This window comes from Peromyscus californicus, unplaced genomic scaffold (genome assembly GCF_007827085.1).
Source record: "Peromyscus californicus insignis strain IS unplaced genomic scaffold, ASM782708v3 Scaffold_12__1_contigs__length_115047231, whole genome shotgun sequence".
NCBI lineage: Eukaryota > Metazoa > Chordata > Mammalia > Rodentia > Cricetidae > Peromyscus > Peromyscus californicus.
The window spans coordinates 6,108,235-6,122,742 of NW_026294413.1; the positions used below are offsets into that span (position 1 = coordinate 6,108,235).

General features: G+C 45.1%; 1 protein-coding gene across 5 annotated transcripts in view; it reads left to right on the plus strand.

Annotated features, from left to right (window-relative positions):
- Window positions 1-14,508, plus strand: part of Dzip1 (DAZ interacting zinc finger protein 1) — a 52,486-nt gene that overhangs the window by 7,062 nt on the left and 30,916 nt on the right. For 3 of the 5 annotated variants that reach the window (XM_052732470.1, XM_052732468.1, XM_052732469.1), the window contains exons 6-10: window positions 2,434-2,518; window positions 5,110-5,234; window positions 6,536-6,697; window positions 8,389-8,526; window positions 10,993-11,055. In XM_052732470.1, coding sequence (XP_052588430.1) covers window positions 2,434-2,518; window positions 5,110-5,234; window positions 6,536-6,697; window positions 8,389-8,526; window positions 10,993-11,055 — 573 coding nt within the window. The other 2 variants (XM_052732473.1, XM_052732472.1) reach the window with 2 other exon arrangements.

Genomic DNA, 14,508 nt, shown 5'->3' on the forward strand with positions numbered 1-14,508 from the left:
CTGCATCCTAGTCATGCTGCGGAATCAGGTCACATGCTTCTACTTCCACAGAGAACAGTAATAGGGAAGCTCTCTAGGAACTGTGTGTAGCTGGAGAGTTTTCTCTCCGGGTCCCGCCAAGCCCCGGCAGTCCTACAGCCCACTTATAAAATCAACACACAGATGCTTATATTATTTAAACTGTTTGGCCTAATGGCTCAGGCTTCTAGCTATCTAGTTCTTACATCTTAAATTAACCCATTTCTATAAATCTATACCTTGTCACGTGGCTCGTGGCTTACCGGCATCTTCACATGCGGCTTGTCATGGCGGCGGCTGGCAGTGTCTCCCTCTGCCTTCCTGTTCTCTCAGTTCTCCTCTCTGTTAGTCCTGCCTATACTTCCTGCCTGGCCACTGGCCAATCAGTGTTTTATTTATTGACCAATCAGAGCAACACATTTGACATACAGACCATCCCACAGCAACCATGTGGGCTCAAATTCCAAACGGATTTTTCTCTGGGCCACTAGCTCACAAAAAATGACATGGAAACTTATTGTTAATTATGAAAGCTTGGCCTATAGCTTAGGCTTATCCCACTAGCTCTTATAACTTAAATTAACCCATATCTTTTAATGTAAATTATTTTATGTGGCTCGGTCACCTTTACTTCGTACTCCCCATCCTGTCCGTCTGGCTGGTGACTCCACCTTCTTCCCAGAGCTCTCTCTGTTCAGAAGTCCTACCTCCTGCCTAGCTGTTGGCTGTTTGGCTTCTTAATAAACCAACCACAGTGATACATCCTCACACAGTGTAAAGGAATATTCCACAACACATCTCTACTACTGTCTCAACTGCTAGACCTTAGCAAATCTCTCAACTCTTGTGTACATTAGTGTCTGCTCTGTGAAATGGAAAGGTCATCACCCCTACATCGTAGTCATTGTTGATGAGGTTTGTGTGGCCATACTTAACATTTAGTTAGTTAGTTGTTGTTTGTTGTTTTAGCTAAAACCTGAGAGTGAGGTGGGGAAGCCTAGTGGCAGACAAAAAAAACACCAGAGCCAATTTACTACAAGATGAGAAAAGTCACGTGACTACCAAATTTTAATTTTCCTTTACCTCTGCAGACGAAGTCCAGAGGCCCTGGACTCTTTGCAAAATGATTGGGCAGACCATGTGATCAAGTTCATCTTCAGAAATCCTAATCTCATTCCTATATCACTTCTCTGTCTCCATTTCCTTTTGATTCAAGAAATCACAGTAACCATGTAGTAAAAATTAAATATTTAAGGATGTCCACTTCTTGAAGTCTTTTTCCCATTGAGAGTGTGGGTGTGACATGTGTTGTATGCAGCCAAAATCTACAAAAGGGTTATAATGGCAATGCTGTCTTTTGTCTCAATATGTTTTATGTAAAACTTATAGTGTACAGAAAAATCAAAAGAACCATATGCTGAATATCCATATTTGGAAGATTTTAACAGAAAAATCAGTAAGAATGAGCAATGGACTGACTAGTAAGGAGCATAGAAAGAGCACATTGAACAGTGTAGCTGACAGCGTAGTGTGTGCTAGGGTTCTGCTGTGTATTTCCATCCTCTATTTTGGGGAAACTTTAAGATTAAAAAAAAGGTATATTTTCCATTGTTTTCATATAAAATTTTACTAACTTTGAGAACTTCATAGCATTTTTTATCATATTTACCTCTCCCAGCTCCTACCAGATCTACCGCCACCCTACTTCATGTTCTCTGTAAAATGACAAAAGCTATGGAGTCCGGTTTGTGCTATCCACATATTCTTGGGTGTGGGGCCATCCCTGGAATATGACCAACTCTCAGAGGTCATATCCTTATTTTGTTTTAGTAGAATTTTCCCTCCATCCATTTCCAGAGGAAATCCTTGTGTCCTTGTATTCTCCTGTGTGTTCGTTGTATGCCGTACACCTTTGAAAGTTTTTATGGGTGTGTATAGTCGTAAGAGAATGTTTTTTAGCTTTAAAACACTTCACACTCAAGCACATACACATATGTGTATTCACCTATATTAGCTACTAGGTCTGCCATAACAAATACCATCAATTAGATGGCTTAAGTAACGGAAATGTATTTTCACACTACTGGGAAGCTGGAAATCCTACATCGAGGTTTTAGCAGGACTGGTTCTGCTACCGTCTCTCCTCCTGCCATGAACAAATTGGTGGTATTAAGATGGAAACCGATGTATAGAAACATCATTTCCAGAAGTTACCAGAAGGGATACTCCAGCTGTCAAAGGATACGTTTCACTGACTTGTCTCCAGAAGGGCATTCCTACCGTACGTTTGCCCTTCGAACTACTATCACCAGCCGACATCTGCATCTTTTAGGAAGATGCTTCAGATCCCCAGTTTGTACTTCAAGTAGATGGGAAACTCACTGTAGACACTTGAATCTGTCGCTTTCTTTTCAGTGCCATTTCTGTGACAAGGCCTTTATGAACCAAGCTTTCCTGCAAAGCCACATTCAACGCCGCCACACTTCCGAGTCTCACCTTGGTAAGGCATGAACTCTGTCTGTATCGGAGTTATTTTCTTTCTGCTCCCTTTTTCCTTTCTCAATGAGACGTGCTCCGGTGCATTTCTCAGTCCTCTTGAAAGGAAGCCTTATGGGCTGTGCTTATCCAGTGAGTAGATGTTGAACCCTTCTGTGTATATTCATGGTACCCTGACTGCTGAGCACACAGCCCTGAGCAGGCTGCAGAAGTCCCACTTCAAGTCTTGCTTGGCTTAAGAGACGCTTAAACCAATGCAATAGTTTCCAAGTGCCAAATGCAAAGAAAATGTCAAAAGCTGTGAAGGACAAAGACAGGGAGAATCATCCCAGGTGACCTTTGAAGGCCTCTCTGAGGAGGCTGTGTCTGCCTGGAGAGCAGAGTAATGAAGAAGTGATAGTCTGGTGAGAGTCAGGGACTAGAGCATCCCAGGTACAAGGACTGCTGATAGTGAGGGCAGGGGAGAGGACAGAAAGGAGACTGGAGGAGTGGTGTGTGGGAAGGCCCGAGGGTTGGGGGACTGATCTCAGGTGGTGATGAAGGCCCTGGCCTATGGGTGAGTACAATGGGGAGCCACGGGGTGACGTTTTCGTGGAGAATGATGATGTAATTTGTACCTTAAAGAGAACATTCTAGCTGCAGATGATAGTCTGCAAGGGCCAGAGTGGAAGCTGATAGAAGAATGAGGAGGTGCCTAGAAGTCCAAGTGAGTCAAGGAAGCCTAGACTGGGACAGTTCCAGGGCAGAGGGAGATAGAAAGAGCATGGGTTGGACACAGAGACTACAGAGCTATGACTTAGGGTGAAAGCGAGAGATAAAACAAAGACCTACTCTTGTTTAGATGAATTTTTTTTGTGATAGAGGGTTAGTGGCGGGAAGAATTTAAAAGAAAGTGGAGACAGGAGAGTTTGTGTTAGCCATGCATACATTTACATCACACATACAAGAGACAGGCAAGTCACAGCTGATGTTTGCAGATGGAGGCCCAGGGTAGAGGGATCTGGAAGTCACTGGAAGACTGGCCTGGCTGAAGCCATTTGGTTAGAGGTCAGAAGACCCAAGGCCAATACTAGGCCTCCCAACATTGTTCCTCAAGAAAGGCAGGTAGGAAGTACCATGGGGTGACCTAGGGAGTGTCCTGTTGTGAACAGCAAGGGGAAAAGTGTTCCTAGAAGGTGGCAGTGGTCAGATCTATCAAATGTTCCAGAAGCAAAGAGTGGGGTGCAGATGGCGAATTTAGCGTTGCCACATAGTAGTTGGCCTTGACACAGCAGCTTCAAAGAACTCCTAAGACAACAGGTCAGTTTGAGTAGCTAAGTTGGGAGTCAGTGAGGAAATGCTCTTAACGAACGGGTATACATGTTATCAGTGTGTGCTGGGAAGGACGGCAAGGGACCTGAGACTTCACCTCGATTGAAATGTGAGACAAGAGAAGATGATCGTATACAGGAATTAGTATGTGTGGGTGCTGATGGGAAGTAACCGGAAAGTACAGGGAGAAATAAGGACAGACATGGGCGAAGGGTTCTGTGGGTTCTCAAGGAGTCAGTCTTCCCACTGTCGGAGTGTTCTCAAGGAATGCAAGGTCCTCCTCCGGCGGGCAGTCTCGTGCCATTGTAACCTACGGAAGTGTTTTCAAGAGAAGGGCTGCTTTCCTTCCTTTGGGGCTGGTCTGTTTCTCCTCCTGCCCATTGTGCTTTGTAGTAGAAGCAAAACAGACAGCGGAAGTTTTCATTCTAAGCCATAGACTGCTGAGACAAGTAAGCAGTCTTACGGAAACAGGGAAATGTTGAAGTGTTTGGAACTGACCTACATTCTTCAGTGTGAAACTGACCTCTGTCTCTCTGTTTCAGTTTCCCATTCTATCTCATACTCGTGTCAGAGAGCACGTCAGACTCTGAAATGAGTATTACTTCTTCAGGTCATCTTTGAGATTCTGACTCTCTGCTTTGGTTTCCATCCCTTTCATGTCTACACTCACAGCACATGTATACCCATTCAGTCATGTGTACATCCTCATGTAAGTACATGGACATAATAAGTACCCCCCCCTTCACTTGTTGCCTCCTCTGACACCTTTTCAGTTCTTCGCTTTGGCCCTAGTTGACAGATGACCGCCCAAATCTGTGTCTTGAGTCCCCTGCCCTCTGTACGATCCATGACAGGGACTTTAGGAAAGTTGGGTGGGAGCCCAAACAACGCGTATGATTTCAGTATTGTGATACGTGTAGGTGAAGCCTTTGCTTCTCTGTTTTTGAGTGAGATGGATACCTCTGAAAGAGTCCAGAGTACCAGTGGTCATAACAACCAGGATTGCTCCCCGAACAGGGCTCTTACACTGTCCCTGTTGAATAACCAACCTTAGTACAGTGAGTGGCTGAAAGAGGTCACTAAAATTAATGAAATGTCTGGTCACATGAAGGGCTCCAGATCACACGGGACAGGGCTCAAAGCATAAAATAAGTAATAATGTCCCGAGTGAGAGCATCTCTTTCATCTTATCCATAGAGCTACGGATGCCCTGTAAGGTTTTTTTAGGCGAGTTCATAAGAAACTAGATTTTCAAGATTCTAACTAGGTTTTCTGTTGCAACAGAGTATAATACAAAGGCCCAGACTGACAGGCTCCAGAAGGAGATAGACATGTTGAAGGAACAGCTGCAGCTCACCAGGTCTCAGCTAGAGTCTGCCCAGCATGCCCACGCAGTCCGGTTCTCTAAGGTAGGGCACAGAGTTTCTGTACTGGAGACGATGCAATTACTAGTACTTTAAAAGATGCAGAGAAATGGGGATGCTGGCTTTGGGGTGTGTGTGTGTGTGTGTGTGTGTGTGTGTGTGTGTGTGTGTGTGTGTGTGTGTGATACGTATGTGTATGGTATGTGTGTGTTTTGTGCATAATGTGTGTATGTATGTATGCATGGACATGTAGGCCAGGGCCCTTATTCCTTTGAGACAGGATCTCTCTCTGAGCCTGGAGCAAGGCTGGATGCCCTCAAGCCTCAGCAATCCTCCCCCTTTCTCATTCCCGCAGCACTGGGGTCACAGGCTTATGTGTGGCCATCCTGGCTTTATACATGGGTGTTAGGGATTTGAACACGGAACCTCATGCTTACACAGCCAACACTGTTAACCACCAAGCCATGTCTCCCGTCTCCAAATGTGGGTTTGTTTATTTTTCTAATTTATACCTATTTATTGAGTACATGTAACACAAATTCTTAAATGGTCTTACTAAAAAACCCAAAGCCAGATATTGGGGTAAATGCTAAAGATCAGAGAGACAAAGGAACAAGCCACCTCTTACCTCTAGGACTCCTCAGCCTGAAAACTTTCTAGCCAAAAGCCTCTAGCTGAAAGGGGTTCTTTAGCCGAAAGCCTTTAGTTCCTGTCTCCTCATGCCTTATATACCTTTCTCCACCCAGCCATCACTTCCTGGGATTAAAGGCGTGTGTGCTTCCCAGTACTGGACTTAAAGGTGTGTGCCACCGTTGCCTGATTCTGTTTTCTCTCCTAGACCGAGTCAGTCTCATGTAGTCCAGGGTGGCTTTGAACTCACAAAGATCCAGATGGATCTCTGCCTCTCCAGCACTAGGAGTGAAGGTGTGTGCCACCACTGTCTGGCCTCTATGTTTAATCTAGTGGCTTGTTCTGTCCTCTGACCTTCAGGTAAATTTTATTAGGTTACACAATATATCACCACAAGTACACATATGTGGTGGGCATGTGGAAGTCAGAGGACCCTGCTAGAATTGATTCTTTACCTCCACCTTGTGAGTCCTAGGATCAAATTCAAGCTGTCAGTACGCCAAGTACGCTTACCCCATGAGTCATCGTGCCAATTCCCCAGCTAGCTTTCAATTTGGAAGAATGATTGTGTATAGACCTACTGTTTTTAAGAAGAGTTCTTACTGGTCTACTCCAAGGAAAAAATACTAACAGAGTTAGGATGAAGCTACAGTTTGTTTTGAAATTTGCCTGTTTTATCCCAGAGCCTTTAATGACACATATTAAAATAATTCCAGGAATATGAAATGCAGAAAATGAAGGAAGACGACTTTCTGAAGTTATTTGATAGATGGAAAGAGGAAGAAAAGGAGAAGTTACTGGATGAAATGGAAAAGGTTAAGGAGATGTTCATGAAGGAGTTTAAAGACTTAACTTCTAAGAACTCAGCATTAGAATATGTGAGTATCTATCTTAGAAGTTCTCATGGTATTATTGCTTTGAGATACAGTGTTAGCATGACCCCATGACCCAAGGTTCAGATATTTCACCATGCCCAGTACACACGGCCTCTCCTACCAGGGAGACTGAGGCACATAGGAGGCAGAGCAGGTGAGAGAAATGATTTTGTTATGAGTGGGCGGTCTGTACAGACTCTAGTACAGAACACCTGTTGGATGCATTTGCTCAGCTCCCAGAAGAAATTTGCTCTTTCCTTATTTGGTTAGGTTTAAATAGGTTTAATAGGTTTGTAGGTTTAAACTACAAACCCTTCCCCAGATTCTAGAATGTTCCAAGTAGTGAATGGAAAGGCTGACACAGATTACCAAGATGAGAGGAGAGGAGGAGGAGGAGGAGGAGGAGGAGGAGGAGGAGGAGGAGGAGGAGGAGGAGGAGGAGGAGGAGGAGGAGGAGGAGGAGAGGGGCGGGGGAGAGAGAAGAGTCCTTGCGTAGCCCCTCCTCACTCCACACCTGTCGTATGAAGAGGATTGGGTCTCTGAAGTAAGCAGGATATGGCGAGCAGGCTCTGTGCTGGGTGGGAACAGCTGTGGTCCATAGAGGTGTGTCATAGAAGATTCACTTACTGGGGCTGGACCCTTCAGTGCCTGACAATCTAGTTCCTTTTGATCTGAAAACTGGAGAAAAGGAAGAGAGACCCGAGGGCGATCCTCGGGCTCCCTCTAGAGGCCGACAAGTTTTAGAAACAAAACTAAAGGCTTCTGTAGAAGGACACCCAAATCCTTTCAGTTAAGTGCTTCTTAACTGAAAAGCTGCTTTGCACATGAGTGGTCACTGTGAGCACACAGTGAGTAGGCTCCCCCCCTTCTGTTGTTGATGTTAACTTGATTGTTGTTGATGTTAACTGTTGCTGTGTGGGATTGTGATTGATTGATTGATTGATTGATTGCCACAGTTAACCCTGAGGAACTTAAAACATTTGTGCCCCTACTGGATTTACCGGGATGGCCCCTGGATGGTGTTGGCTTTCCATTACAGTGTCTTAACTTCTTAGGACTAGCTGTCACACAGCATGGTGATATGCCCCGGTAATCTAGCACCCAAGAGGCTGAGACAGGATCAGCAAGAGTTCAAGGCCAGCTTGGGCAGCAGAGCAAGACCTGCCTCAAAATAAAAACAAACAAACAAACAAACAAAAAACAGAAAGAGACAGACATACCCAGTTCCTCTCACAAATTTTATGTGCCTGTTAAAAATTTAAAGACACATTGTCAAAGGCCAGAAAGTTGACTTGGGGCCAGAGAAGTCGTTCAGTGAGTAAAGTACTTGTGTGTAAGCCTGGTGTCCCGAGTTCAGTCCCCCAAATCCACATGAAGTTAGGAAGAGAGAACAGACTAACCGTTGTCCTCTGGCGACCACACATACACTGTGCCATGTCCTACCCCCAATCATAAATCACTTTTTAAAAGTTAGTTTTCCTTCCCATTTCTGTCCTGTATACATTCTGATGGAAACATCAAAGAGAGGTAGGGACAAGAGCGAAGCCGTGAGAGAGGCAGGAGGAAGCGTGCAAGGAGGGTCGGTTTGGAAGGGCAGGAAGAGCTGAACAGGGCTTTGGGCTCTCCAGCTTTTTTGCTGTGTCAGTTGGACACATGTCTAACATTTCTACTGGTGATGTTTTCTTCATTTATAGCAATTGTTAGAAATTCAGAAGTCCAACATGCAGATCAAGTCCAACATAGGCACCTTACAAGACGTTAACGAGTTTAAAGAAGACCATCTGCCGCATCCCCAGGATTTCCAAAACATGCTGCAGCTCCTTGACAGCCAGGTACGATATGGGTGATGGCCACAGCCGCGGCTTATAACATTCATTGAGTTATTTATGTGTGCATCTGCATGAAGTTATGTGTGCAGTGTAAGACATATATGCAGTGCCCATGCGGGCCAGAAGGAGGGCATTGGATCCCATGGAACCGGAGTTCCAGGTGGTTTTGATCCGTAAAGGGGATACTTTATGCAAGAGCCGGGTCTCCACCCCCTTGAGTCTTTTCTCAATGAGTTCATTCACACCAATGTGTTGGTTTCACTTATTTTCCCTTGTCTCTCTACACAGGCCTAATTCACAATAGGTACTGATTCATCGCTGTGAATACAAAATAGTAGTTAAAGTTTTCAGTTTTCACTGACAAAATGTCAGTCAGAACTAGTCAGTGTCCTTCGTCAGTTCACATTATTATTTAATGTTTTTCCTGTTTTAGATGTAGATCTTACTTTTAAAACATGCTTAGCGAAGCGTCAGACTTATTATTACATATAGCACTATCTTGGCAAACTGATACCTTTTATATATTTTATTCTCATCTGGAAGTCAGGCTCCATAATCCCTCTATAAAAGCTATTTTATCACAGTGGTTCATGGAAAGCCATTAGAAATCAAAAAGACTAAGGTGTAGGTCGGTGGTGTAGCCTGTGTGAGGCCTCACATCCAGTCTCCACTCTATGGTGTGTGTGTGGGGGGGGGATGTAACCCACGGATTCAATAATACCACGTTTAAAAGCCTTTGAGTCACTGAGATTCCTCACAGGGTAAAGGCTTTGGCCACCAAGCTTCATGGCCCAGGTTCAACTCCTGGGACCCACAGGGTAGAAGGAATGAACCAACACCGCAGGTTGTCCTCGGACCTCCACATGTGTGCAGTGTCAATGCTTGACCTTACTTGCACACACACAGATGCATGCATGTACACACATAATAAATAAGTATAATAAAATATTAATAAAAATAAACCTGTGAAATTTTTAAATGGTAAGGGCATTTTGAAACGTGGTTGCTGTTTCTTGTTTTAATGCTACGTCTTGCCTGGCTCCCTTAAATGTGCCTTCTCATTACAGTTGGGTGCACATGTCATCATCCTGTCTTAGTCTTTCAGTGACACTTCCCCCCCCCCCCCCCCCCACACACATACACTTTCAGACCATTCAACCAACAGCAAGGCCTTGTTCTCACCAGACTGTAACTTACGGTGATGAGGTCCCCTCTGCCCCAGCGTCCTCTTACTGGAATGGTTTTTCTCAGCTTGTGGGTTGCAAGCCCTTTGGTTGCCAATGACCTTTTCACAGGGGTCGACTAAGACCATCAGCATATCAGATATTTACATTATGATTTATAAGTAGCAAAATCACAGTTATGAAGTGGCAATGAATATGATTTTATGGTTGGTGGTCACCACAACATGAGGAACTGTATTAAAGCGTCGCAGCACTAGGAAGGTTGAGAACCACTGTTCTAAAACATGGCTCCTTGTTCCTTCCCTACCACGGCCCTGCTGCTTTCTCTGCTGGCAGTGAGCTCTGTTTTCAGGATCCGCCTCACACTCATTCCGCAGTATCGCTGGAACACCACCTCCACAAGGCTTTCCCAAACTCCTCTAGACTCTGTATACCATTTGTTCGGTCAGATCTCAGTTACACACGGTCAGTAGTTCTCTCAGCCTTGTGTCCACCCCTTTCCCGCACAGATCAGGGTGTCCTTCGAATCCTCTCCCGAGCTGCCGCTGGTTGCTCAGCCAGGTGCCTGGCATGAAGGAAACTACAAGTTGGCTCATACTCTTGACATTTACTTCCCACAGACTGTAGTGTCTCCCGTGAACGGAGTTGCCTGTTTAGAACCTTAGACCCAGAAACCTCAGTGCTTTGCCTCACTCCCCAGAGTCACTGGAGAGGAGAGAACCTCAATTGAGAAAATGCCTCCATGAGATCCAGCTGTAGACAAACCTGCAGGGCATTTTCTTAATTAGTAATCAATGGGGGTGGTGCCCTCCCTCGGCTGGTGGTCCTGGCTTCAATAAGAAAGCAGACTGAGCAAGCCACTGCGAAGCAAGCCAGTCAGCAGCAGCCCTCCATGGCCTCTACATCAGCTCCTGCCTCCAGGTTCCTGCCCTGCTGGATTTCCTGTTCTGACCTCCTTTGACAGTGAACTGTGATGAGCTGTGATGTGGAAGTGTAAGCCAATAAACAAACCCTTTCCTTCCCAAGGGTTTGGTCATGGTGTTTCTTCACAGCAGTAGTGACCCCGACTGTGTCATCCCCGTCTCCATAGTTGTGACAGACTCCCCTGACCCACTTTCTAACCTAAAATACTGACTACTCTGTAACAGAAATATCTGAGAATGCCAGCTAACATTTTACTAGGTCGTTGGGTTTCATAGGTACCCAGCGAAAAGCAAGCTCCAGTGTGGAGCGAGTTTCTGCTGTGTCACGGTTACAGACAGATCACTTGTCTTCTCTCCTCCAGGCAAACAAGTGGTCAGATCGATTTCAGGTTCTCAGCCAGGAACACAGCAAGGAGAAGGGACAGGTGAGGCTGAGGGTTGAGACCTCCCTCCCGTCAGACCCCCGCCCCGTTCCCTCCCGTCAGACCCCCGCCCCGTTCCCTCCCGTCAGACACCCCCGCCCCGTTCCCTCCCGTCAGACACCCCCGCCCCGTTCCCTCCCGTGCTGAGGATGGAGCCCAGGGCCTTGAGCTCAGGCAAGTGCTGTACTTCTAAGCTACACACACACACACACACACACACACACACACACACACACACACACACACACACGTTGGCCATTTTTGAAAGGAATTTCTAATTTACTCAATAATGATGGTAGTATTTTCCTATTTAACGTTTCTGGAGAAATGTGTAACAAAACTAGAATTATTTATGGCTTTCATACAAAATTAACCACTGCTACTCCTTTGTAAGTTTCTCTTTAATTCTCTTTCTATATTTATCTTTCAATTTTTTGAACTATTTTGTTTGTCTTTGGAGAGTTTCACACACCTGTGCCGTGTGTTTTGATCTTACCCATTCCCAACGCTCCGCCCCCAGCTCATTCTGTACTTGGACTTCATTCACCACCGTGTCCCCTCTTCCTGCCAACTTCATGTCTGCTTTCTAAAATCTGTTTAAGAAATAGCCATTGCTTCCAGTTAGCGTTGCCCATATGCACACGGGTGTAGAGCCGTCCCCTGGGCCTGGGCAACCTACCAGAGGCCACATCCGTGACAAAAAATGGCTCTGTCCCCCAGGCAGCCCCAGGTGGGGCTTCATGAGCTCCTCCTCTGTCCATGCTGGATTGTTGACTGGCTTTTTCTTAGGTAGGCAGCCACAGCCTCCTTGAGCTTGTGAGTGTACCAGCTTTGTCATATCCAGATGGCACTGGAGCCTGCCCCTTCTCTAGTCCACATCAGAGAAGCACAGCTTTCTCGTTTCTCTTGTAGACCGCTCCCTCACTCTTTGTCTAAAGCTCTGTACCTTCACCATGGGGCTGCTTGCAAATGGCCTCGTTTTCTCTTTTCCTTTTTTCCATGTTTTCCCTCCAGGCTGCTGCCAAAACTTACAGCTTTCTGACCTGTTTGTTTTCTCTTAAACTCTGATAAAATTGTCCTCAAGCTTCCTTCTGAGTATGATTTTAAATTCTTTTATTAACAAGACTAAACCCAAAGAGGAGACCAGTTTCCTGGGTAACAGATCATGCCCAGCTGTTTTATAGATGGGGCCCATCATCTCTGGCTCTTACAGTTTTCCTGCCCTCTCTTCCCTGAGCCTTGGGTAGGGTGTGTGTGGCAGGGGTAAATGTCCTATCAGGGATGGACACTCCAAAATCACTTATTCTCTGTACTTTGATCAGTTGTGAATCTTTTTGTGTTAACCACGGCCCACTGCAGACAGAGCTTCTCAATGAGGGTTGAGAGCTCTGTCAATCTAAAGGTATAAAGAAGGTATTTAGAAGCATTTGATACCCTGCCCATTAGCAAAATCATAGTACTATGTTTTCCCCTTTTGCCTGTGACCTCTCCAACCACAGTTTTGTGACCTAATTTACAGCCCCAGGCATGAGCTTCTTCCTGTGGAGCAGGCCTTTGATCTGATCATAGAGGGGTTGGTCACCCCATAACGTTCATGCCACAATTGCATCAATATGCGTATCTAAAGGTTCCATTTCCAGAAATATAACCCCCCACATACAGATATAGCCTTACAAAATTTGCATTTGCACTTTCTAGATAACAAATGCTTTATGCTAAAAAATATCCTTCAACATCATTTTATTGGCTATGTGATAATCTTACTTAGATGTTTCATATGTTCATCATTTCTATGTTATTGAATTTATATATCTGTTTTTGTTTCCACATTTCTGAACTGGAATATAAATAAAAGACTTTTAACATTAAGAGTCTAATGAAAAGAAAACTTTATTATAAAAGTGATTCCTGTTCACTGAGTACATCAGAAAATTCATTGTTAATGTTTCCACTGGGACAAAGCATCTAAAGTAGGTGTATTTGAGAATATCTTAAGATAGGAAATCTTGTTTATTTTTTTAAGTAATATTTTCTTTTGTGCCCTCTGTATTGCTAACAGATCTTTTCTGCATAGAGCACACTGTTTCCTCATCCACACATTCCCTAAAAGGATGTTCCTTTTTATATTTAGTACTAAGTACTTCTTTCATACAGTATTAAGCAGAATATCATATTACCAATGATTTGATATATATAGTGTGTGTGCATGTATGTGTGTTCACATGCCATGTGGTCATATGTGCACTGTATGCATGGGCACAGGTTGATATTGAGTGTGTCTTCACTGTCCAGTTTATTTCCTGAGGCAGGATCTCTTGCTGAGCTGGAGCTTAGTGATGTGGAGAGTTAGTTCAGGCAGTTGACTGGCCCTGGCGATTCATGGTCACCACCTTCCAAGTGCAGCAGCCTGCTCAGCTTTTACTTGGTGCTGGGTATCTGAACTAATGCTTGTGTGCATGTTCTTTACCCACCGGTCTTTCCAGCCTCACCCTGGGCTTTTTTATTTTAAACACATGGAAAGCCTCACTTGTTCTTCTCATGGCTGCTTCCCCCTCTATCAGCTTTCTACTCCCCGGGGCAGACTGTCACACATTTAGGCTCAAATAATCCACGTTAGTCATCTCCCGCTGTCTGTGGGACAGGAGTCTTAGGCACGACTTGGCTGGGACCACAGCTCATGAATCCACAAGCTGTACTCAGAACATGACCTAAGCTGTGTTCTCCTGTGGAGCTCTTCATGGTTAGCCTGGGTTAGCTTCCAGAAGCTGCATCCCTCCACAGAAGTCCCCAGCATGGTCACTGACCTCAAGGCCCTCTGGGAGTGCCACTTATTTCTATCTTCCTCTTTGGGACGGGTCTGGAACTTCTTTTAAAGGTCTCATGGAGCAAGACAAGCCGACACAGGATAGCTTCCCCGATCATAAGCTGGAAGTCAGCAGATGTGGACTTTAGCTCTGCCTGTGAGTTTCACTGCATTCTGCTAGAAGCACAGCCTAGATGTTCCATCCAAACCTAAGACTGGGTTGTGCATAGTCTGTGTGCACAGACTCATGCCTGCCCAGGGTACGCTGTTCCTTTGTCTGCTGGTTCAGTTGTTTAGAAGCTGCTTGCTTCCCTGTCTCACTGATACCCTAACAGAGAGGTGAATTCAATCAAATGCAGTCATCTCCGCCTGAGACCTATTAATTATTCCACATGATTGGCGCCTGCTCTCCCCACAATGCACACACTGTGTTTCTCTGTTTAGGAGAAGTTGCCTGTGCCAATTTGTTATTTCTTTACCTAGGCTCTTGGCAGTCTTTTTTCTTTTTGAAATAGCCTTGGCAGGAATTCAAAGGGAGTCACAGATAATCCACGGTGTGACCTTCTGACCCAGCCTGAGAGCCCAGGAGGTGTGTTATGGTCACACAGTGACAGAGGAGGCTGGTGTTATGAGTAAGGCTAGGAAAGACAGCA